Genomic DNA, 25,831 nt, shown 5'->3' with positions numbered 1-25,831 from the left:
GCTCTGGTTCGAAGGCGCGCTGCCCGTGGGAGCGTCTCCCCAGGAAGGGCCTCGCACGTCCGGAGCAAGTCGCCTCGTGGTCGCCTTTCTATGCCCCACAGGCTGAGCTCAGCCCCGCGGCGTCTGTACCCGCCCTTGAATCGTTCCTGGGGCTGGCGCCGGGCTCGACTCGTACCCTCCGCACCACAGGCCGTGTCTGCTCCTCGGCCACTTGCCAGGGAAAGAGATGGGCCCCGAGCTGTAGCCTTCCCCTTCCCAGGATGATCAGCACGTAGAGAAACTCGGCTCTACGTCGGTTCCCGACTGGCAGCCCAGGGCGCTGCTCCACGAGGGCACAAGTGCAGGCACACTGCGATTTGTTCCTTCTTTTCCCAGCCCCGGGACGGCCCGGCCCCTTCAGTTCACCTGTGGAAGCGCCAGTGTAGCGAGGGAGCAGGAGCTCTGCCTCGCAGAGACGGAGGATTCTGGGCGTTCCCCAGTGTGGACTCACCCTGGGGTATTTCCGGTTCTTCCACCAGCAGGAGCTGTGATGCCCTGAGGCTGCCCAGGGGCTCCTCCCCGCCCCTGAAGAGCCAGCCCATCCCGTCCGTCGGTCGGCCCGCACGCCGGGAGGACGGTGCAGCCAACTCCCTGTGAGCACCGGGGCGGAGGTAGACTCTGGCTGTGCAGCCAGCACCTCCCTCCCAGGAATACCCAGCTGAGAAGGGCAGGGTAGCTCCCGCCCCGCCCTTAGACACCCGGGGACAACGACCCTCCTTCCCACCCCGCACGAGGCTGAGGAGGCCCGTTCCCAAGCCGTGATCAATGAACCAGGTGGAGGTGGAAGGAATGGGGAGAGGGCAGGGGCCCCTTGCTCCCAGCCCCACTTCCCTGACCGGAGACGGGCGCCATCACCCGCCGGCTCTGGGCCAGCGCAGGTGGAAGGTGCATGTAGGGGCGGAGAAGGTGGGTGCAGCGCTCAGTGCGGGGCCCGCAGGCTCTTAGGGGTGTCACGGTTCTGGCTGTGTGATACGCCGAGGGTGGTTACCTCCCCCCAGGGCACGGAGCCAGCCCGGCCCGAGTGACGGCTCTGCAAACTGGCGCCCTTTCAACGCGTTTATTTGGATGCAGGCGCCAGGCGTTGCTGCTGCGGCTGAGCAGGAGGCTGGGAGGGATGCGCCCTGCATGGCACACAGAGGAGCGCCTGTCTGCCGCGCTGGGCACCTCCCGGGCGAGGGGACGGGGCGTGGGCCGGGCTGCCTTCCCCTCTCACTTCTCAGGCTTGTCGGCCGGTTCCCTCACCAGATTGAGCAGCTTGTCCAGCTTCGCGATCTCCACCTCCGGGCCCTTCTGAACCTCTTGGCCTTTCTTTTCCTAGAGAGAAAGCAGCAAGGCACCGCGGTTAGTGGAAGGGTTCCCACCGGCTCGCCCGGCGCAGGGGGCCGGCAGAGAGGGAGCAGGACTCCTTGGCCTCACCGAGCCGGGAGCTGATCCCAGACGGGGACCCCGGGAAGTCTGTTGAGACTCCTTCATCCCCCACATCAAGCCCAAACCGGCCTGGGAAAGGTGGAGCCTGGAGGGTGAGGGCCGGCTGCTGAAGCAGGGTCTGTGCAGTAGAGTCGATTAGGCCCAGGACAGGCAATCCGCTCCTGGGGCCCTGCCACCAAATCCGTCTCCCTGGCTGCCCACGGTGAGCCCGGGCACTGCTGCGTCCACACAGCTCAGCTCTCTCTGGGACCGCTACCATAGAGACGGCGGGCGCGGCCAGCAGATACAACCACCCAAGGGTTGGCTAGTGTGGCACATTCCACTCCCGCGGCTCCAACCCGCCGTCCAAAACTACACCCCGGCCACGTGCACTGGGACTGGCTTCCCCTCTGGGTGGTGCCGCTCAGCCAGGCGCCAAACAACAGTGTAGGGAAGGAAGGGCAAAAAGTCGCCTGGAAATGGCAACAGGGAGGCTGGGGGAAGGAGAACGTTGGTCAACAGAGTGTGCTTGGCTGGGCTCGGGTCCCACCCCCACGGCCAGTCCTCTGAGGCGGCCATACAGATCCTTCGTTTCCTTCACCCATTCCCGCCTGCGGGCCCGCCCTCCTTCCCCACCACCTACCCTGCCTTCCCAGTCCCCGTCCTCGTTCAAACCCACACGGCACAAGAGATCACACGCACTGATTAACGACTGTCAGACTGCAACGCACGGCCCTACCAGGTGAGCTTCTTAGCCCCTGGTCTTAACCCCGCTCCACCCCCGCGGATGTGTATTGGCCTCCGCAGCTCTAACATCGACATCACAATCTCTGCCGTTTGCGTGATTCCCAGCAAGCTGTGGGATTTTCCCAGGTACCAACGGCTTCCCCCTAACACTGCAGCCTTCAGCGGGGGGGGGGGGGGGGGGGGGGGTGAGCAAGGTGGGGGCTGGCTCTTCACAACAGAACTTGGCTCTGAGTTGGGGCAGGCGTCTTTGGACCTCCTGTCTCCACAGCGTTCGTTCGTTTCACCAACCAGCTGGCCCAGCACGAATCAACAAAACCCAGGCAGCAGGGTGCTGGCCCAAGGGGTTTTGGCGCCCTAGGCGAACTTTAATGCCCTCCCACATTCAATATAGAGAAAAAAATGAGAAGTTGAGAATGAAATTTGACCTTTGTTTACTTAGCATTCAAAAGGAGCAACGTAAAAATAACCAACATCTGTCTTGATTTTTTTCCACTTTTCATTAACTCTCACACAATTACACTGTGGAGGGTAAAGCGCTCAGGAGCTGGCACGTTAAAGTTGTAACCGTTTTGAGTTGTGCTCAGTGTTTCTTGTCACCGCTCTAAGCAGCTGCATTTCATGTTGCAGCTGTCTTCCTTCTCATGGGACTGTTTCTGGGGAAGTAGGATTGCTAGATGGTTTCAACAAGAATACCGGACACACTTGACATTACATCACAAACTACATTCCATCTTAGTTAGAAAATACTGGGCATTTGTATTTTCTCATTTCTATTTTCTCAATTTGTTTCCCGAACAGAAAGCTCAAATACTAGACTGTCCAGTTCAAAACCGGACACCTGGCAACCCAAGGGGAAGTGAAGAAAACCTTTATTCCTGACACTGAAGGGAGTCGCTTTTTGAGCTGTAACCCTTTGGCATGGGGCCATCGATCGTGGCTCGTGACATGGCAGAACAGCTGTGGTGGGTTGTTGACTGGCCTTCACTCCACTCCACTGTACATCTGGCCAGTGCTGAGCTACTGAGCATGACTGAAGTGCTGAACCCGCCACCGGCAGCTGCTCTTTGGAAGCTACGCCATGAGCGAGGTTCCCGCTAAGCTGCGTGGCAGCACGGCCCTACAGCTGCTGAATGAGCCCCGCCCAGGGGCTCAGGGCTCGGCCTGGCTGGAGGAGGGACACTGCTGAGGGCAGAGCAGCGAGTCTCTCCCAGCCCGTAGAAAGGGGACATGTCCCTGCCTGGCTGCTCTGTCCTCAGCAGGGAGCTGCTGCTGTCGTGGAGGGAGAAATGCCCCTGCCCCAGCCAGGCAGCAACATGTGTGGCGCCCTGAGCCCTGGCTGGGCGGGGCTCTTTAAGCAGCTGTGGGGCCGTGCTGCCACGCAGCTTAGCAGGGACCTCGGCCGTCATCATCCTCGTCCTTCACGCCCACTGGCGTATAGGGCAGCAACAAAGGTCCTCCGCTTCTGTCTGTCTCCGGCCAGCCTCTCAACAGTGCCCCAAGAGTGATTCATGCTCTTCATTTCTACTTCAACGCTCCGGCGCCGTGTCGTCTTGGGTCGTCTTAATCTTGGCGCTCAGGACTTCCATCTTCATGTCAATAGCTTCATTTCGGCTTTCTCCGCTGGCAGTCATACAAGTCACTGTCAGTGACTCTGGAGGGCCGTCACACACAGTGGAGAAGGAATTCTTCGTTGCTGTTTCTGTAACAAAAGCTTTTTCTAGGTCAGGGTTGTTAGCCCTGAGCCAAACCCCCAATCCTGAAGGACCGGTGAGCATGCTTAGTCTGGCTCCTCTCCCCTTGACCTTTCCGGCTTGGTTGAACCTACCAGGAGCACTAAGCTCCTGCCAGCATTTCTCCTGGGGTCATAAGATCATGCAAGCTGCCCCGCCCCGACAAGGCGCATGCACAAGGGGCAGGACCTTTGCTGTGACACATTTTAACTGTGTGTACATCCACAGACATGCTCCACAATGTGAAGTCAATAACTCGACTTCCGCTGTGGCAATGACGCAGTGTTTGACGCGATTTGATCCTTTCGTTTGTAAGGGTGTGTCTAGACTACATGCCTCCGTCGACGGAGGCATGTAGATTAGACAGATCGGCAGAGGGAAATGAAGCCGCGATTAAAATAATCGCGGCTTCATTTAAATTTAAATGGCTGCCCTGCTCTGCCGATCAGCTGTTTGTCGGCAGATCGGGGTAGTCTGGACGCGCCGCGTCGACAAAGAAGCCTTTCTTGATCGGCACAGGTATGCCTCGTGAAACCAGGTTTACCTGTGCCGATCAAGAAAGGCTTCTTTGTCGGCGCATCGCATCCAGACTACCCCGATCTGCCGACAAACAGCTGATCGGCAGAGCGGGGCAGCCATTTAAATTTAAATGAAGCCGCGATTATTTTAATCGTGGCTTCATTTCCCTCTGCCGATCTGTCTAATCTACATGCCTCCGTCGACGGAGGCATGTAGTTTAGACATACCCTAAGTGACACCATATTAATATCTTTTTAATTACAGGAAAAATCCACATCCGTCTAATGTGGTGTCCCACAAAACCTGGTGCCCTAGGCGACCTCCTAGTTCACCTACATTGTTGGTCTGGTCCTGCCGGGCGCTTTCTGCCATGCCCAGCTCTGAGGACAGTGGTGGTAGCACCCGCGCTGGCTCATGCAGTCTACGTTGAGAAGGCGCCCCTGTGCCTAGCACTAGGGCCGTCGCAGTCTGCTCGATCTTAGACACCATTCCACTGAGGGAGGAGCGGGAGCCAGCCCTCTGATTAAAAATAAAAGGCTCAGACAGAGCCCTTGGCAAGTTCAAAGGAAGGGAACATCAGTGTGCAGAAAAGGGGGCAATTTCATTTAAAAACGGCTCTATTTATCTGCACGTCACATGCTGCCGAGAGCATGGCCCAGGCAGGGAAAGGCCACGTGACCATTCTAGTGCAGGCCTCTTCCCTAATCCTGCCGCCCCATTGGACGTCACAGATTCCAGCTGACTCACGGAGCACATTCACTCCCCGGCCTGGATTACACACTGTCAGGAGTAATTCCCTGGAACGGCAATTGAATGGGTGCCGGGGATGTAATTTTAGCAAATGAGCAGATGCCTCTATCGCTTCCCCGCTTTTGACAAAACGATAAACGTTGGGCGAGGGAGGGTGGCGGAGCGGGAGAGATGGCTCAGCAGTAAATGTCAAACTCTATTATCTCTGTTTTGCGTGCGAAGAATGAATATATTCTCCAGCGGGCAGGCTTGGTTCGTATCAATGGGATTTTCTGTGGTTACTGCTAGATTAGACTCCAAAGATTTCTGCACGCTGCCTCAGGATTAAGTGTCAGTGCCGGCGTGCGCTGAAAGGAGACTAACCCAGAGAGTACAGGAGAAATACCAGCCGAGCCTCCCGGCCAGGTTGCCTGCATTGTTTGCACTGGTGCTGTCAGTGTGGCTATAGAATCACAGAACATTGGAACTGGAGGGGACCTCGAGAGGTCGAGTCCAGTTCCCTGCCCTTGCGGCAGGACCAAGCTCTGTCCACATTATCCCGGATCGATGTCTGTCCAACCTGCTCTTCAATATCTCCAGTGATGGAGATTCCACAACCTCCCTGGGCAATTTATTCCAGTGTTTAACCACCCTGACAGTTGGGAAGTTTTTCCTAAAGTCCAATCTAAACTCCCCTTGCTGCAGTTTAAGCCCATTGCTTCTTGTCCTGTCCTCAGAGGCCAGGAGAACAATTTTTCTCCCTCCTCATAACACACTTTTAGATGCTAGGATTTGGTCTATAACAGGGCAGGGCAAAATATGGCCCGGGGGCCAAAGCCGGCCCTCCTAACGCTTTGATCTGGCCTGCGGACCATTGATATCCTGCTGCCCACATTTTCCAGGTCGTGGCTCAGGCGACAGGATCCTATTTAACTGGCTCACGGCTGCGGCACTAACGGGCAAGGCTATGAACCTTTGAAACAGTCGTAGCAGCAGGGTCAGGAGTCACAAATCCTTTACTGTGTTTTCAATTCAAAGCCCCCTGCCCCAGACAACACTAGGGGGAAGCTAATCCCCAGTCCTTCCCCTTCCATACCAGGCCCCACCCCTTCCAGGGTCACAGACTAAAATTCATTAAGTGGCCCCCCTGTGAAAATTATTGCCCACTCCTGGTCTGTACCAATCTGTCTCCATCTCAACAGCCAGGCACATCCTCATGAGATGCAGATATCCAGGTACTTCTCATCTGAGGCAGACAATACCTGCGCCCAGCTAGGCCCCGGTGCAGAAGGACAAGCAGCTGGCTGGCCACCCGCAGGCTCAAACTCACCACGAGTTGTGGGACTGAGAGGAAGAGGTTGAAGAAGCCACAATGGCCCCTACAGCTACCAAGACCCCTAACCCCTCTTTGCTACCCATAGAGATCACACCCTTGTAACGGTAAATCTAGACACAGGTTGTGGCCTGCTCAAGGTGGCAGAGAAAACACAGCTGGTGAAGAACACGCCGGCCAGGCAGAGCAGGCAGGTGTGAAAGCAATACTCCATGGAGCTGGGAACAAGCTGTTCTTGGGGAAAAGAACGGAATAGGCCCTCAGTTGTGGGGCATATGCATGCCACCTACGGCCCTGGGTCAAGGCTGTGGCTGACCACCTGAGTCAGGTGACCCAGGATAACATGACAAGAAGGAGATGCTCCCAAACGCACAGAGCGGTCACTGCGCCAGCGTGTCCATCGCTCCTAAATGCACAGACTGGTCACTGCGCCGGCGCATTCATCACTCCCAAACCACAGACCAGTCACCACTCTGGCACGTCCATCGATCCCAAACCACAGACCGGTCACCACTCTGGCACGTCCATCGATCCCAAACCACAGACCGGTCACCGCGCCGACGTCTCCATTGCTCCCAAACGCAGAGACCGGTCACCGCACCAGCGCATCCACCACTCCCAAACCACAGCCCAGTCACCAATCCGGCATGTCCATCAATCCCAAACCACAGACCGGTCACCGTGCCGATGCATCCATCACTGCCGAACACAATGGTCAGTCCAGCTCTCCGCAGCCACTCGAGTAAGCCTGGGGCCGAGCCACTCGAGTCAGCATGGTCGAAGTGACAGCTCTCCAGTATCTCGGAGGGAATGAAACCCACTGGTCTTCTTGGAGGCTGGAAAGTCAGAACATCCCATCATTTGTCCTTCCGAATGTGCTCCTCTGTGACAGCCGGCTGATCCCCAGGGCGGTGGCACTCTGCTGTAGTTAATAAATAGCAGCTGTTCCTTCCCTGCCGGGGAACAGCCATGCAGGAGGATGCAAGCCAGCTGGCTGGGCAGCGTGGGGAAAGCAGAAGGGCAGCGGCTGGCAGGAGAGCATACTTAGGGGAGCAGGGACACGGAGCCGAACAAGATGAGATGGGACCATGAAATGAAGAGCAAACGGACACAGCATAATGCAGTGCAGAAGCGAAGAGCGAGGGGGGATTTGAGAGCAGCCTTCAACTACCCAAAGGGGGGTTCCAAAGAGGCTGGTGAGAGGCTGTTCTCAGTGGGGGCAGGTGGCAGAACAAGGAGCAATGGGCTCAAGTTGCAGTGGGGGAGGTCTAGGTTGGAGATTAGGAAAAACTCTTTCCCTAGGCGGGTGGGGAAGCGCTGGGCTGGGTTCCCTAGGGAGGGGGTGGAATCTCCATCCCTAGCGGTTTTTAAGTCTCAGTTTGACAGAGCCCTGGCTGGGACGCTTGAGTTTGGGTTGGTCCTGCTTAGGGCAGGGAGCTGGACTTGATGACTCCTGAGGTCTCTGCCCGCCCTGGGATTCTCGGATTCAATCAGCTTCCTCCCAACGGACCCAGCAAGCGCGGTTCTAAGCCGACAAGAGCACCTCTGCCGCCAGCGGGGGAAAGCCGTGCTGGCCAGGGGAAGTGCATTCTGGGCAAGGGCCACATCTTCCGTTTGGGGAGGCCAGGGTCCTCCAGACATCCTGAGCGGTACCAGTGGGACGGGAGGCTGAGTGAGAGAACTGGGCCCCCGCAGTAGGTGAGAGAAAGGCCTGCACAGAGCGATTGTGCGGAGCAGCGAGGCAGAGGGCCAAGGGGTGAGCCTAGCTGGTGTCAGACACACAATAGTGGCTGGGGAGCATGGATGACGGGTGAAGGCCCAGCTGGGAGATGCTCAGCGCCTCTCACAAGCTGACCCTGTGCAAACAGCTTGACTCTGCCCCGAGTCAGAGGCATATCGCTAAAGCGTCGTCCCCAATCATGTCAGGGTGTCAGGTTGGACAGGGTTGTCAGACGGGGCTCTAAGGTGCCCCAATCACGCTTACACGGACAAGGCTGTCAGATGGGGCTCTAAGGTGCCCCAATCACGCTTACACGGACAAGGCTGTCAGACGGGGCTCTAAGGTGCCCCAATCATGCCTACACGGACAAGGCTGTCAGACGGGGCTCTAAGGTGCCCCAATCACGCTTACACGGACAAGGCTGTCAGACGGGGCTCTAAGGTGCCCCAATCATGCCTACACGGACAAGGCTGTCAGATGGGGCTCTAAGGTGCCCCAATCACGCTTACACGGACAAGGCTGTCAGATGGGGCTCTAAGGTGCCCCAATCACGCTTACACGGACAAGGCTGTCAGATGGGGCTCTAAGGTGCCCCAATCACGCTTACACGGACAAGGCTGTCAGATGGGGCTCTAAGGTGCCCCAATCACGCTTACACGGACAAGGCTGTCAGACGGGGCTCTAAGGTGCCCCAATCACGCTTACACGGACAAGGCTGTCAGACGGGGCTCTAAGGTGCCCCAATCACGCTTACACGGACAAGGCTGTCAGACGGGGCTCTAAGGTGCCCCAATCATGCCTACACGGACAAGGCTGTCAGATGGGGCTCTAAGGTGCCCCAATCACGCTTACACGGACAAGGCTGTCAGACGGGGCTCTAAGGTGCCCCAATCACGCTTACACGGACAAGGCTGTCAGACGGGGCTCTAAGGTGCCCCAATCACGCCTACACGGACAAGGCTGTCAGACGGGGCTCTAAGGTGCCCCAATCACGCTTACACGGACAGGGTTGTCAGACGGGGCTCTAAGGTGCCCCAATCACGCCTACACGGACAAGGCTGTCAGACGGGGCTCTAAGGTGCCCCAATCACGCCTACACGGACAAGGCTGTCAGACGGGGCTCTAAGGTGCCCCAATCACGCCTACACGGACAAGGCTGTCAGACGGGGCTCTAAGGTGCCCCAATCACGCTTACACGGACAAGGCTGTCAGATGGGGTTCTAAGGTGCCCCAATCACGCTTACACGGACAAGGCTGTCAGATGGGGTTCTAAGGTGCCCCAATCACGCCTACACGGACAAGGCTGTCAGATGGGGTTCTAACAAGCCATGCAACCACAGCGCATGCTTCAGAGTGAGATGTCCTTCTTTCCTTGCACCATGCGAGAGAACCCACAGTCCACTCCACTGGTGCCTGGCAGCCTAGATTTCCCCAGAGGGCACGATGCTGACACAGCTAGGCCACGTGGTCGGTGTGGACAGAGTTGTGCTGGGAAAGGTGGCTGAGTGGCTGTGCAGATGTACTGAGCAGGTCAGAGCCTGGTTACCTACATGGGTCTCACTGTACGGAAGTAAGTCCTAAGGCAAGTCTCAACCCCTGCCCGCCTAGTAAAGCATCTAACAGCTAGAGGGTGGGAGAGTGCCCCAGTGGAAACCAGAAGGCAGAAAAATAATCGCATCTTAGCGAGAGTCTTGAAAAACATGGATGGTTGCAACGGACTGTTACCTGTGGAGAAGGCTGATTTTTCACTAGTGAAAACAGACTTTGCTTTTCCAAGGTGACCAATAAGTGAACTTTGCAGGTCTATGTCAGAGGGAAAATCCTTCTCTGGCAGGGACTCACGCCCACTGTAGACTCCTCTCGTCTGCTCTTTCATCCCCATAGCGAGCGAATGGGGTATCCCAGAAGGAGGCTTGTCCCAGGAGCTTACTGGGACAGTAATAGAGCCAGCTCTTCCTCTCCGGAGTAGAGTGATGCCGTGGCCAAAAAGGCTAGTGTGATGCGGGGATGCTCCAACAGGGACATCTCCAGTAGGGGCAGAGAGTGTCTGCACCTCTCTATCTGGCACTGGTGCGACCTTTGCTGGAACCCTGGGCCCAGGGAAGAAGGATGTAGTTAAACTGGAGAGGGTTCAGAGAAGAGCCGCCGGGATGATTAAGGGCAAGGAGCCAGGCCTACGGGAAGAGCCTCGAGGAGCAGTCTATTTAGATGCACAAAGAGAAGTTTAAGGGGGGTTCGTCACACTCGAGAAGAGCCTAACAAACAGCCACGGGCTCTTCTGGCCAGCAGAGGGAGGTCTAACAGGATCCACTGGCTGGAAGGCGAAGCTGGACAAATTCAGCCTGGAAAGAAGGTGCATCTTTTACAGTGAGAGTCATTCCATATCACAGTGGCTCCCAACCTTTTCTGAGCCTACAGACCCCTGTTCAATCTATTACCATTTCACGGACTCCCCTGGGGGAGAAAAGAAAAAGAAAAGTGGGCCCGAGCCTGACTTTTAAACTTTCCGCGGACCCCCTGCAGTGCCGTTGCGGACCACCAGGGGTCTGTGGCCCCCAGGTTGGGAACCACTGAGATATCAGAAAACAGTCAGGGTCGAGGTGACTTCTCTCTCACTGACAATATGTAAATCAAGAGTGGATGGTTTGCTAAAGGATCTGCCCCAGGAATTGTTTTGGGAACGTTCTCTGGCCTGTGCCGGGGTCAGATTAGACATTCACAGTAGAACCTTCTGGCTTGGGTGTCTATGAATCTAGCGGTGACATTTCCACAGCGCCTACGTGAGTAGAAACCCAGGGCCACTGAAACTCAGTGGACCTGGAACGTGGGATGTGGTCTCCCTAAGTCCGTTAGGTACTTTGAAAATGTAACTCTACGTAAAGTAAGCGCATTTCCTCGCTTCTGCAATTCAATGCAATGCAATGGGTGCTTAGGCAACACACGCTTATCTCCAGGTTATGCAAGTGGATTCCTTGCAGGAGCTGGAAAATTTCATCTCCATGCAGGTGGTGGCTCAGATGCTGTCAGATCGGATGCAATTCAAATGCGGTGCATTTTTCTTTATGTAGATGCTTCTATTTCTTTCCCAGTGGCACTATGCTGTTTATGAGTAGGTGAGTGAAGTAAAGAAAATAATTAAAAGCTCTTTCGATTTTGCTCCTGTGTGGTCTGAGGAGCAACCATAACGAAGTTAGCGAATGTGGGGAAGCTACAGCAGAGAAATCTCACAGATCTAATTCTCTCTGGGCCAGCCAAAGTGCTTTCTCATTACAGCGGCAGAATGTGCTATCTACATGGCAGAGGTGAATGGCGCTAGCTGTTACTTTCCGGATTAGTGCTCTGGTAGTACATGCTGGCAAGAAATGGATTGTTTAACAAGAAGATAGGGAATGGAACTACCCTTAAATATTCAAGTAATAAAGCACCATCACTGACGCTGTGTAAAATGGTTCTCACTTTCATGACCAGACTCCTCCTAGTAGAATATGCCCAGTAAAGTGAGCCATGTACCAATTTAGCACCATCCAGGGCCACTGTGTGCTTGTGCAGTGGCATAATACTCTTGTTATGTTCATCCCCAGGCAGCTTTCAAGTGAGCCAAACCCGGGGTGCGGGCATATGAGTGGTGAGCTGGGTAGCTGAGCATGTCAATCGCCGGAACCCCAGAAGTTACACAACGAAGTAACGAAAAGGGAAGCAATGGAGAACCTTGCCCGGAGACATCAAAGGGAGAAGGAGAAGGAAAATCCCACCAAAATGCTTTCAGAACAGGGGAACGGTCAGGAATCAAATGGCACAAGATGGTGCAAACTACCAGAGAGGGGAAGCCGCCACGACGCCAGTTGCAGTGAAAGGCCCTATCTGCGGCCGTGCCCAAGCAGATCTTGGGGCCACGTTTAGGGATCTTGGGGCCACTCACTCAAGACCCCTTGCGCTGGATTTTCAGAGAGGCTGAGCACTCAATGCGCCCACCCACTTCAATGGCTCAGCACCTCTGAAAATCAGGCCCTGGGAGTCTCAAGCAGAACACAGGAATTTCGAGCCCCCAGGCTTGCAGTGAGTTTGGGTGTGGGGCAGTGTCCTCTGTAAGCTGAGCGCTTGGGCAGCCTCCCAGGAGAGATTCAAATTTTGCACAGCTGATTAGCAGCATGCCCACAGCCAGCTGCAGGTGTTTCTCCTGGTGGTGCACATCTGGACATGTCTTGGCGCACAACACAAAATTTATTCTGCACATGAATGGAAAAAATTGGAGAGAGCATTGGTGTGGGACAGCATCCTTCTTCCGCTCTACACTCACTAGTACAGCCCAGGGGTTTGGGGCCCTTTGGCTGCCCCCAGCCTCCTTTAGCTACATAAACATGGAGCTACATGCACATGCTGTAGGTGGAGCCTCTGCCCGGCTCGGCCCTGTGAGGTGCAGGGCACAAACATCTGAGTGCAGTTAGTTAAGCAGGGGCCAGGGTTTCCTGCCGAGGTGTCCTCACAGGTCTCTGGCTCCGCTGATGATGAGAACCAGAAGGCTGCTTGCGTGTGTGCTCAGTGATGTGAGCCACGTCGACTTGTGCACGTAGTCTCCACAGCAGCCCCTAGAGAGCCCCTAAAGAGCACAAACCCGATAAGGATCGAAAGTGCTAAGCGAAGTACAGTCATAGCTGTCAGTAAACTCTACCAAACCCCTATGCACACGTACCTGTAACAATGGAATGACTCGATCCGTGGGAAATTTCCACTGCCCTCTAGGTCATACAAAGACTGTCCCCCAACACACCACCTTATATACAGGTATAAACAAGTTACACCTCACTGCTGACGTGTCAGGTTACCACCCTCTGACACTACTTAGATACCACCCATCGCCCTGTCCCTCGTGGTTTGATTAGATCATCTCTATCCATCATGCTGTCATTTTAGACCCTTTCCTGAACCGGGGTCGGTATCTCTGAGGAGTGGGTACCAAGGTCTTTTTTAACAAGCTGGTGGTACCATGTGCTTTCCACTTATGATCAGTACCAATGACTGTTCTACACGTGGGGCTATTACCAATGGCTGCGTCTAGACTGGCAAGTTTTTCCGCAAAAGCAGCTGCTTTTGTGGAAAAACTTGCCAGCTGTCTACACTGGCCGCTTGAATTTCCACAAGAACATTGACTTCCTACTGTCTGAAATCAGTGCTTCTTGCGGAAATGCTATGCTGCTCCCGTTTGGGCAAAAGTCCTTTTGCGCAAAAGGGCCAGTGTAGACAGCTCAGATTTGTTTTGTGCAAAAAAGCCCCGATCGCGAAAATGGCAATCGGGGCTTTTTTGCGCAAAAGCGCGTCTAGATTGGCACGGCCGCTTTTTCGCAAAAAGTGCTTTTGCAGAAAAGCGTCCGTGCCAATATAGACGCTCTTTTCCGCAAATGCTTTTAACGGAAAACTTTTCCGTTAAAAGCATTTGCGGAAAATCATGCCAGTCTAGACGTAGCCAATGAGGGTGTGTCTAGACTACATGCCTCTGTCGATGGAGGCATGTAGATTAGACAGATAGGCACAGGGAAATGAAGCTGCGATTTAAATAATCGCGGCTTCATTTAAATTTACATGGCTGCCACGCTGAGGCGACAAACAGCTGATCAGCTGTTTGTCGGCTCGGCGCGCTAGTCTGGACGCTCCGCGCTGACCTGAAAGCCTTTTATCGATCTCCCCGTTATGCCTCGTAGTATGAGGTTTACAAGGATGTCGATAAAAGGCTTTCATGTCGGCAGGGGAACGTCCAGACTAGCACGCTGAGCCGACAAACAGCTGATCAGCTGTTAGTCGGTTCAGCGCGGCAGCCATGTAAATTTAAATGAAGCCGGGATTATTTAAATCGTGGCTTCATTTCCCTTTGCCAAAAAAACAAATCTACATGGCTCCGTCGATGGAGCCATGTAGTTTAGACGTACCCTGAGTGTTTTGCACTCTCAGCCCTGTTTTGTGCCAAGATCTGTGTGCAGGGGCCTGCCTCTTGCTCACAGCTTAGCTTTGCTTGATGTTAGCCATGATTTGCCCATTGCTAGCTAGGTCTCAGGTCTCTAACCAGGCCTGTGCTACACCGGCTGATGTTTTAGGCCTTCATCCTCCTACACTTCGTAGCCTGATGGTGCCCTATCCGGTGCAGTGCTCTGCTGCAGGGTGGCTGTGAAGAGGATGGTGTGGGTGCGTGGGGATGAGGCAGGAGGGCCCTGATCAGGAAATGTGACATTTCAAATTAAAGCTCCTCTTTGCCTGATCCCTGATCCACCAGGCTCATCTCAGAAAAACAGCTGCTCTGCAGGAGGCCGGCGGAGCTCAGTGCAGCTCTGGTAGCTGTGAATCCAGCAGATGGGCCCCGGAGCTGCTGGGAATACAGAGCCTGGGGTCGCGGCCAAGCAGGTTGGGGTGTCCTGGGCAGCTCAGGAAAACTCAGCAACACGAGTCGTGAATGGACTTTGTAAGAGCTTTGGAGCAGCTGGCGGAGAGCCACTCTGCCTGCTCCCCTAATAGCCGCCTCGTGGCAATCTGCTGCTTTCTGGATTCTCTGGGGGGGGGGGGGGGGGCTGACGGGAAGTGGAAGAAGAAATGAGTCTCATCTATAAAATGGGAGAAGCAGCTTAATACCCTTTTAATCTCCTGCTTTGAGAAAAATCAATTCTCCTCTAATTGAGATCTCCTTGTCCCAGGGCTCTGCGGCATGGGAGGGATTAGATATGACGTGTGACAGTTTCTTTCTCCCTAGGGCAAAGCAACGGAAAAGGGGCCCGAGAAGGATGCTTACCATGGAGGTGGCGTGCTACTCAATCCAAGGGTGGACTCAGAAGACCTGCCCAGCCAAATCCTGGTTCCAGTGAAGCCCATGGGAGTTTGGACAGCCTGCTCCTCTTCTGAATATGTTCAGCGTCACAGGGCAGAGGATTATCTGTGTGTGTGTGTGCACACCCATGTAACACACTCACGTCTGCATGCGGGCATATGCCCCCCTCCCAGGAGTGAAGTGGCAGTGAAGTGCTCAGAATGAAGCTGGCGGCAGAGTCTACAAGGAGCTCAGAAGTACAGGCAGAAAAGCAGAGCCGCACGAATACAAAGGTTATCACATTCATTCACTCTACAGAATCACAAGCCTTTTGAAGCTTTTCTTCAAAAGATGAAAGAAAATCATGGATGATGTGGTTACTGGATTCTAGCTATGCACAGGAGAGTATCTGTCACTCTCTCACGTATGAACCTTTTCCTGTGTGTTAGGAATTCAGGATTTTTTCCACACTCAGCAAATCCATCAATCTGCGAATGAAAGAAGCCCTGTTTGAAACACCAAGTTTGAAAACACTTGGCATTGGAAAGAATCGCATTGTACGATTCTTTCAGTGCTTCGTCCAGATTCAAGCTACGCTCTGGAGAGATGTAGGGGCAACTTGTATTTATTGATTGAATTAATGTTTTGTTTTTGCCTTGTCCCATCTGTAAGGTTTAGCAGCTCTTGCTCTTCAGCTCCAAGCATTCTTGCCAAGTTCATCTTCCAGGTGGAACCAACCTTTTTCATGCCTTCCGTCAGCATCTCAAACCGCCTTTTTCCAGGCCTTCCTTGTGGTCTTTGGTACGGCTACACTGCAACACTATTTCGAAATAACTAGCGCTAGTCTGAAATAACTTAGGCTGTGTCCACAGAGCAGGCAGTTACTTCCAACTAGTGTCAAAATACTTTAAGCTGGAGGACTTCTTACTCCTACTCCTGTAACCTTCATTGTACGCAGAGTAAGAGAAGTTGGCTCTATTTTGAAAAGTGCTGTGTAAACACTCCCTATTTCGAAAGAAGCTACGCAATTGACATAGCTCAATTTGCGTTGCTTATTTCGAGTTAAGTCCTGCTGTGTAGATGCACCCTTGTCACATGACTACTAACTTTTGTATCTTCCGGCCAACGTACCCCACAAAACATCATCATTCCTGACTCTGCGTCCTCAGCCGACATTCCCTCAGCTTTTCCATGGTACGGACTACCTGCAGCGTGGCTCATCCTGTCTCATTGTGTAGCTTATCAGCTCTCATCTTAACCAGCGGCCACCCGAGCTTTTGGCAGCGCAAAGTAGTTGTTCTCTCTCTCTTGCTGGCTAGGACTCCTGCTCATTCGGCACGGTTGGCCTAATTAGGATCTCATACACTTAGCTCTTTCATTTACTTAGCACATTCTTACTGCAGGGAAATCCGCCAACTCCTTCCATCTACAAGGGCTGTTCATGCAGTTGGACGGCATTCATTAGAACCATCCAAGGGGTTTTGTTGGGTGGCAATCTAATTCACTTGACTGAAGAACGCTGCATGGAGCCCCACTCGACAGCATGACTAGCCTCGGGTGTGATGGGAAAACCAGTGATGGTTATTGTCCAAGACACCATCAGCACCATCAACTCAGAGTCAGACTTGATCCAGACTTGCATAGGAATGGAATGGTTTCTCTAGTCCAGCTGCAGCTCAGTCTGAAGTAGATCCATAATATCATAGAATCCTAGGGCTGACAGAGACCTCACGAGTCACTGAGTCCAGCCCCCGCCCAAAGCAGGACCAATCCCAACTAAATCAACCCAGCCAGGGATTTGCCAAGCCGAGCCTTAAAAACCTCTAGGGATGGAGATTCCACCCCCTCTCTAGGGAACCCAGCCCAGCGCTTCCCCACCCGCCTAGGGAAATAGTTTTTCCTAATATCCAACCTAGACCTCCCCCACTGCAACTTGAGCCCATTGCTCCTCGTTCTGCCACCTGCCCCCACTGAGAACAGCCTCTCGCCAGCTTCTTTGGAACCCCCCTTCCAGGAAGTTGAAGGTTGCTAAAAAATCTCCCCTCACTCTTCTCCTCTGCAGACTATATGTATAGCTGGAAATGCCTAGAAGAGCACTCCAAGGTTACTGTTTCCTCACTGGCAGCAGCAATAGCAACTCTTTTGTTCAGCAGAGCAAAACTGGAAGAGTGTAAAAAGGAAACACTGGGCCACTGACTCCCCTGGCCATGGTCACAGATGTGCCTGGTGAGACGACCTCTGGGGATGAGTGTGGTTGGAGAAATGGCCTAGGGAGGGGCCACCATACAATGGGGACAAGGGCAAGAGGCCCTACAAGAGGCTACCATATAGGGCCCTGGGCCAGAACCAGGCAAGTGCATAGGGCCGAGTTCCCCCCAGCCCTTCCCCAGCTGGTGGGCTGCCAACAGGGGAAAAAGACCTTTGGACTATTGGAAGGGTTGTCCTCCAAACCAGTGACTGGCTGACGATGAAAATGGCTCACAGAGCGGGGTACCCTTGGCTCTGAGGCAGTGGTAGGGCCACCGCGAGCCTCCGAGGCGCACCAAAACCTGCCAGGAAGCGCAGGACCCAGGGGGCACAGCCCAAGCTCCGCCACAGCTGAGACGTTCCAATTTATTTCAAATCACCCGACTGTATTTACAATTTGTTCTCCTCGCTGCGTTTTCTCACGCACCACCATGACGCACCGTAATAAGGCAACCACGAATGAGTTACTCTGAACGAGAGCCTGCAATTTAATGCTGAAGAACCGGAGGGGATGCAAGCGCTGAAAATGAAAACTACAATTTCCTTATCAGGAGCACTCATTACCCAGGAAGAAATCTTTGCTTCCCCTCCACATGCACACTGAACAGCGGCGCTTACTCCCCGCCTGCAAATGCAACGAGGCCGCGGCATGTTGGTCTGTAGCCCCTGAGCGCGTAACACCCGGGTTCTCTATTTCAGGGGCTGGATCAGCTCCACACCACTCCATCAGACTGAACTGCATTCGGCCTTTGAGAGGGCGGGACGTCTCCCAGTGAAGCGGAGCCATTTGTGATTTCCTTGAATGCCAGAGCAATCATTCAGCTCTTCTGAGTTCGGTGAATGAACCACTATTTCCTCATCACCAACATCAGCAGAGCAAGCGCCTCTGCCCCCTCCGCCTGCTTTCTCCTGGCTTTAATAACGGGCTTCGCTACCTTGCGGCGCCAGCTGCCGACTTTGTTTGCGACCCGGCGGGTGGCACCCTCTGCGCCCACACCGCTCCCTGAGCCTTTGAATGGGCCGCTGTGGGAGGCCGGAGAGCGACGGCCTTCACGCCTGGCAGACAAAGGGAGCAGCTGGCTTTGGGGATGCCGATCGGTTTTTGGAGTCAGGAACTGTGCTGGAAATCAGGGCTGCCCATTGTAGAGCGCACAACAGGACAGCGGCGCTTGACACGCCTGACTCGTGTGTGTCTGTGCCAGGGCAAGAGACCGGAGTGATCACCGCTGGGTGAAATTGCTGAGGTTTAGTGCCCAAGCATCTGAAGAGACACCCTAGTCCTGCAGCTTTCCAACAACGCTCACAGTGGCATAAACCCATCCAAGAGGCATTTCCACTAGCATCTTGCACCAGCCGTGTCCCGGACAGGAGGTGGATACGCAGGGTTGCTGCAGCCGTGTGGGCCCCAGGTTATTGGAGCGACAAGAGAGGTGACAGCTGAAGTTGGTCCAATAAAAGATACTGCCTCCCGCTTTTGTCTAGGAACAGGGCTGAGCGTACATGGGAAGAACAGACACAAGGTATTATTGTAGGGTTGCCAACCCTCTGGGAGTGGCATGGAGTCTCCCGGAATCTGCATCAAGCTCCTGCTGAAAGCAAGGCTGGAGATTTTAATAGAAAATAAGAATATGTCACATTGGGGAATTTTTTCCCCCCAGAATAGCTTCAGTCAGCGTCACAAGAACTAGCCAGCAACCTGGGGACTAAGGGGTTAATTACACCTAGCCAGGTGGAGTGGCCAATAGCAATGTAGGTAGGACTTTCAAACTGGGACAAAGGAATTTGGGTTTTTCCCTCCTTTGTCTCTGTGCGAGTTCCTCTGCAGCTATAGAGAGACACAAACATGTCTCTCTCTCTCTCTCTCTCTCTCTCCAAGAAACAATTCTTCACTTTCTGTAAGTAGGGTAAAGTTTAGATAAATCTGTTAGGTTTTCTTGTTTTATGGATTGGGTCTGGGATCTGATGTCTGTGCACTTTTTAAAAGATCTTTTGGCTTTTCTTTGTAACTAAGTTCTAGGCCCACGGAGTTTCTCCATGAGTATATTTTGTTACCTTTCTATCTAGTCATTATGCTTGCAACAGGAATATTGTTGTAATAATAAAAGTTCTTTCTGATTTCTTTTTTTAACCTGGCATTGGATAATTGTGTGCCCTCATTTTTACTTTAGGGGTGAGATTTCCCAAATGATCTTTCCCCTGATTTCGTTATTAATATTTGGGTGGTGGCAGCGGAAGTTTTATTCCCAAAATCTAGGGTTTTAAGATTTTGGGGGAGGTTTTATACCAAAGCCTGGTAGATAAGGTTTTGGGGTACACTTGCTGGCCCCCACTTCTGCATTTATTATGCCAGAGTGGGGAAGGAGCCATGACAGTTGGCAACCGTCTTCTGTTGCGATATTTGGGCCTAAAAATTTACCCTCACAATGAGTTCAGCTATTCACAGTGAGTGGCAGCTTATCAAGTGTCTCAGTAATCGATAGTAACAAACCAAAAATCACAGTCGGACTGAATGAGTCCCGACAGAAAAAGGCCTCCTGCTACAATTCAAGGCCTGGGTTTACAGCATGCCTGGTAAACCGGGGCGTGTGGTAGTCGAGGTGGGGGGAGGCGCTGCCTTCTCAAACTGCAAGGCATGGCCCCGCCCACACTCCGCCCCCAGAACACCTGCCTTCCCTGTGCTTCTGGCTGGGGAGGCCGCACCCGTCTGCCCTCCTCCCTCACCTGCTGCTCCAGGCAGGTGGGAGATGTGCCGCACGCCCACCTTCCTCCCTCGCTGATCCAGGGAGGCTGGGGGGTGCACGTGTATTCGCCCCCTCCCATCTCTTGCGCTGCCCCAGCTCCTCCCAGTGGGGGTAGGGCCTCAGCAGAGGGGGTGGGGTTGTAAGTGGGGCTGAGGGCCTTCTCCCCCCAGCCCCACCTGCACCAACCACCCATGTTGGTAAATGAGACCAGAGTCCAAAACCTTGTGTCGGTTTTCCCCAGAGTTCAGAGAGGGATCCAGCAAAATTGAGATGTCAGAAATCAGATCTAACTGGTGGAGAAAATAGTGGGGGATGGGCCATTGTACCCACATGTCCCTGTTGGGGTCATTTCAAGAAGAAAGACTTTGGGGAGGGGGAGAAACTAACAGAGGGGGAACCGAATCCCCAGACGCTGGCTGAATAAACAACAGGAGGGGAAGGGGTGAACTTTGCCATCCTGCCTGGCAGCCCCACCGTTCTTCCGGGGTCCTAAGCATTCTTCATCCTAATGCTGAGATACGTCCTGACCAAGCTTCAGAGAGGGATCCAGCTGACACTGTCACCTCTTCCGGCTCTGGCTATATCCCCTCCACCAGGTGGGATGCAAGATACGGTTTCCCCTTCACGCGTCCTTTTCCTTCCCTGCCGTCTTCTCTTTCCAGTCTCCTTTACCCTCCTGTCGGTGAGCCTGTGGCTGAAGCCAGGCTGCTAGAGCGACGCCCTGAGCAGCCCACCGCTGGCACGAGTTTGCCAGGTCTCCGAGCGGCTCGTCCGACCACACGCTGGCCAGTGGAGAATGCGAGTGAACAGCCGCACCAATGATGGAAGCAGCATCTGCTCTCCGCTGCTCTCGTCTGTTGCCCGGCTGGTGCGTTTGTCTTGTTCTGTCCTCTAGGGCAGTGGTTTTCAAGCGATGGGTCGCACAACGCCAGGCACTGGTGCGAAGGCAGCTTCCTGCCTGTCTGGCCCTGCGGACCACGCTGTGCCTTGGAAGCAGCCGGCAGCAGGTGGGTGGGCACGGGACTCCGTGCGCTGACCTCGGCCTGAGCACTCGCTCCATGCTCCCATTGGCCAATTCCCAGCCAATGGGAGTGCACAGCTGCTTGTGAACTTCCGCCTGGGAGCCGGACCTGCTGCTGGCCGCTTCCAGGGCGCAGCATGGTCCGCGGTAGCAGGAGAGGCAGGATGTTGCCTTAGCACCCCCACTGCGCTGCTAACCAGGAGGCGCTGGAGGTAAGCCCATGCCCAACCCTGAGCACCAACCCCCTGCCCCAGCCCTGAGCCCCCCCAAACCCGGAGCCCCCTCCTGCACCCCTCCCTCCTGGCCCCCCACGCCTGCACTCCAGTCAAGAGATGTAATTATGCTGGGTCGCAAGCATCAGCCATTTTCTTCAACTGGTCATGAGAAAAAAAGTTTGAAAACTGCTGGCCTAGGAACCTGGGGTCGGACTGTGAGCAGCAGCAACAAGGTCTGCCCCAGCCCATCTCCCCGGCCCTCTTCCCCCGTCCCCAGACAGTCACTGCCATTTTGGGCACCATCTCAGAAACTGTCCAACAAGGAGGGGGGGATTCGCCTTCTAAAAGCTCTCCAGCTACAAGGCAGAGAGCCACGGACGCTGCTAAAACGAAAGCCCGACTCGCTACCAGACACTTCCAATGCGATCCCAGTTTTTCCTTTCTCTTACGGCTCTCTGGCAAAGCTTTCAGAGGCTGTTGAAAGTTGTGCTGGCTGGGACATGAAGCAGCCTGAGGTCTCTGTCCACCAAACCCTGATCCCGTTTGACTCTGGTTAATGTTGCACAGTTTTAGGGCCCTGGCGACACTTCCAGTCCTTCGGGTCCGTGTGTTCCATCTGCATTAACACAGCTGAGCTCATCAGACAGGGTGTTAATATTGATTTTCTTTTACCAGCGTCCTTAGCAGTGTGATGTGCTTGAAGCTGAAAGCAGGGAGAAGAGTGCAAGGAGAAGCACTGGGGAAGGGAGCAGGAGTAATACTGGCTCTGCACAGGCTCAGATTCGGCCACCTTTGCTCGCGCTGACTTCGGTGGAATTACTCTCCGTGGAGTATTACTCAGTGGGGAAAAGAGTAACAGAATCTGGTCCATAGTAACATGACCACAGGCTTTCTACATGAAACCTCACACTGGAATAGGGAGGGGGGCAAGTACTCACTTGAACACCCGCTCAGACTCCCCCCCCCAAAGGGACCAGGGCACAGAGAGCAGCTGTTCCATGGCCCCGAGCACAGCCCTGCCCGGAGGGAGCGTGTGTGGAGACCAGTAGAGTCATACAGCCAAGCTGCTTCTCTGCCCCCAAATCCTCTGAAGGAAGGTCTGTCATTTACTACATTTTGCTCCCTTCCGTGCTGTGCAGCAGAAGGCAATGTGCATCCCCCCCCCCCCAAGTGCTCTGCCGATTGCTGTACAAACGATTCACCAGCAAGCCTTCAGCCATCACTGAAATGCGACCACTTCTGGGGCAAAGCCCAGCAGTTGTTGCAACAGCGCATGGCTGTGCTGTGTCCAGTTCAAACTACAGTGGCACCTTTGCAGGCAGAATGTAATGAACCAAGTTCCAACGTGGCCAGAAGAGCAGGGCTGACACCCCGGCTCTAGCGAGAAGTGCCTTGGGGACCTATAAGGGGCACAAAGAATCAGAGTCCAGCACTGACATTCTCTTCGGTTCTGGGCAGCGCAGGTCAGATCCCCGGGCTTCACTTGGGCTACGTCTACACTGTGAGTTTTCTTGGCAAAAAATATGCTAACGAGGGACTCATTTGCATGAGTGACAATCTCATTTGCATATTTTCTGCCGATCCGTTTGTGCGCTGGGGTTTTTGCACAAAAACAAGCAGCGTGGATGTTTTCTTTCTGCGCAAAAACCCCTTTTCCCACAAGATCAGTACACCTCCTTTTTTGGGGCATAAGGATCTTGTGGGAAAAGGGGTTTTTGTGCAAAAAGAAAACGTCCACACTGCTTGTTTTTGTGCAAAAACCCCAGCGCACAAACGGATCGGCAGAAAATATGCAAATGAGATTGCCACTCATGCAAATGAGTCCATCATTAGCATATTTTTTGCCAAGAAAACATGTAGTGCAGACGTAGCCATGGTGTTTCCCACAAACCCAGCACTCAAGAGAAGCTTAGCCAAACCCACCTCATCCAGCTGTCATCTGGCAGACGCAAACTGGTCCCCAAGCTTCAGGAACATTAGTGTACGTGGAACCACCACCACCAGGCACATTCAAACCAGAGCCCTCTGGAGCTTAGTGCAGGAGCATCTACAGTTTGAGCTATGAAGCCAGCTGGCGCTAGCGTAGGCTGTCGAGCTCCCTTGTTCTTATCTCTCACTGTAGGTGGTCTAAGTGCCACTCCATGGGACAGCAACCCGCACTAGGGGAGTGGGTTACAGATGCAGGGTGAGACGGGGTCTCGAGGAGGGGAGTTTGACACGGTTGGGAGAGTCAGAGGGTCAAAAACTGCTGGAGACGCAGCTAGAAGGCGGCGTCTTTATCCTTAAACCTGTAGCCTGGCACCAAGTCCCTCTCCACACCAGCCCACAAACCGAAATGTAATCAACAGGAGCTTTGTTTCCCTGGCTCGGTGCTTTTCTCGCTGTTGTCGTTGCTCCCTGCAAACAGTGAAATGCCAAGTGAGCGAGCTCTCTTGCAACACCAAGACAAGGGCGCTTTGTGGCTGCCCCTCCTCCCCATTGCTGAAACAACCCTAACCCGCCTGATGCAAGCTCTGGCTTAAGGGAGGGTAGGCGTGTTTTAAAGCATTAAGGGCCTGATCCAACTTGCACTAAAGTCAATGGAAAGATGCGCGGCGATGTGGTTGGGTGTTGGATTCTTAAACTACGAAACTGTTATTCATTTCAGTCCTGGGCAAAGGGCCAGACTGATCTCCAGGAGGGGGAAAGGCAAATAGACCCCCCTCCTCTCCATTCTGCAGGGGGTGGGGACACACACACACAACAGGTTTTCCAAGTTGGGCACCCAAAGTTAGGCACTTAGATCTATACTGAGGCACCTAACTAAGTGGGCTGACTTCCAGACACGCTGAATGCTCACTGCTCCTATTGGCTTCAAAGCACAAGTCAGGACCTCTGGCTATCGGCCCACTAGTTTAGGTGCCTAAATATAGATTTAAGTACCCAGTTTGAAAATTGTGAGCAAAGTGTCTAGACCAAGGGCACCGGTAAAGTAAGTGGCAGAGTCGGGGACTCAGGCGTGCTGACGCAGTGCTCAGATCACTAGGCTGTGCCTCTCTCTTTTTTCAGATCAGACGCTACAGCGAAAGGTGCAAGCCTAAAACTCTAACCCAGAGTGATGCCGTTTTACCTTGTTGATCATTTCTCATCGGTGTCAATGACAGACGAGCTACAGCGAGCACTAACGACGTTCAACGTGCTCCCCAGAAATAGCGATAAACGAGCCTCAAGACGTTCAATCCATCAAACATGGACTCTTCCCGGGATGAGTGTTAGAATAAAGGAACGTGCAGATCCTGCCGCCCTCTGCCGGGGCTGATGGGGCTGGCAAGCAGCTTGATGGGCACGTTGCCCTACAGGACAGATGTGCTGGCAATACCAGTCTTTGGGCTGCTCCCCCAGAGCGGGCTGCCATTCCTGCAACCCCACTGAATGCCAGCCCAGGACGGCACCAGCAATAAGGGCTGAAACGCCCTCCAGAGCCAGCTGTACCCTGCAAACCCCTCCCCTCTCTCCTCCCCTCTCTCTCGCTTTGCACCCAGATAAAAGACCAAATCTATTGGGGAAGTTCAGGGTAAAACTCAAGATGTTGTAATTGTCCCCAAGCCCACTGGCCTTGTGCTCAAACAGCCACACGACCGAAGGCTGCATCGGAATGCCGGACGGAACTCGGCGCTTAAAACGGGCCAGCGAGATTCCAGAGACAAGGGGCAAACTGCGGCTGTAAGGACAGAGGCCCGGACTGCAGGGGGCCTGGCCAAGCCGTGGTTGGGGCAGGATCCAAGGGCAATAGTGCTGGCTGGGGAGTAGCTTTATGCCAGCACGATGCAGGAGCCAGCCAGGGCCCGGGTGTAAATCAGAGCAGCCAAAAAGCTGCTTACAGTACTACCTGGCTGCCTCCGTCCGCAAGAGTCATTCCAGCATCCAACATCAGGGAGGGCCTCTCTACTCTCCAGCCACATCCTCTCTGGTGTGCTCTGGCGGCACACTGGTCACACGGTCCACCTCTGCCGGGGGAATTCCTGGTAGCTGGTGAAGCTGTGCAGCCCACACACTGGCTGGGCGTGGGACATTGGCCCACTAGTGGCACTGAGACCACTTATAGCAAGAATAATGAGCCTGCTCTATGGCCTTAGCTACCAGCCAGCTGGCTTTTAGCGCATGCACTGAGCTCCAGAGGTCCCAGGTTCAATTCCTCCCACAGATGACCTGGGTTTGTTGGCTTTACTGTCACTTTGTGAGGACATAGCGGGCAAAGCAGTCTTCTGCTGTAGGGTGGTGGTAGCTGCCGTAAGTGTGTCTTTGATCGGTAGGCCATCAAAACCCTCACTGAAGCTGACAGGCATGCTAGCTACGTTTCATTCCAGTGTAAGGGAGGGAGCAATTAAATTCCCCTTTGTTTAGCGAGAGCCGAACCAATAGAAGCCACAGCCCAAGGTATCAGACTGGCCTGACCGAGAACTAACTAGGGAGAATAGGAAGAGTGAATATTCTTTGTAAACAAACACTAAAGAAATACCTGACTCAGATCATTAATTTCACCTCTTAATGGAAACAGCCCAGCAGGGCCCCAAATATTGGCTAACCACTTGGGTCAAGGGGCAAAAGTACTAGAGT

At 53.9% G+C, this 25,831-nt stretch overlaps 1 protein-coding gene across 1 annotated transcript in view; it reads right to left on the bottom strand.

Annotated features, from left to right (window-relative positions):
* Positions 1–1,082: 1,082 nt before the first annotated feature.
* DNAI1 (dynein axonemal intermediate chain 1) overlaps positions 1,083–25,831 on the bottom strand; it is a 208,956-nt gene continuing 184,207 nt past the window's right edge. The window contains exon 20 of the mRNA XM_075932798.1: positions 1,083–1,353. Coding sequence (XP_075788913.1) covers positions 1,249–1,353 — 105 coding nt within the window. The 3' untranslated portion in view covers positions 1,083–1,248. The remainder of the gene's footprint in view (positions 1,354–25,831) is intronic.

This window comes from Pelodiscus sinensis, chromosome 6, assembly GCF_049634645.1.
Source record: "Pelodiscus sinensis isolate JC-2024 chromosome 6, ASM4963464v1, whole genome shotgun sequence".
Taxonomy (NCBI): domain Eukaryota; kingdom Metazoa; phylum Chordata; order Testudines; family Trionychidae; genus Pelodiscus; species Pelodiscus sinensis.
The sequence above is the reverse complement of the archived record's forward strand: the minus strand, read 5'-3'. Positions and strand labels throughout refer to the sequence as shown.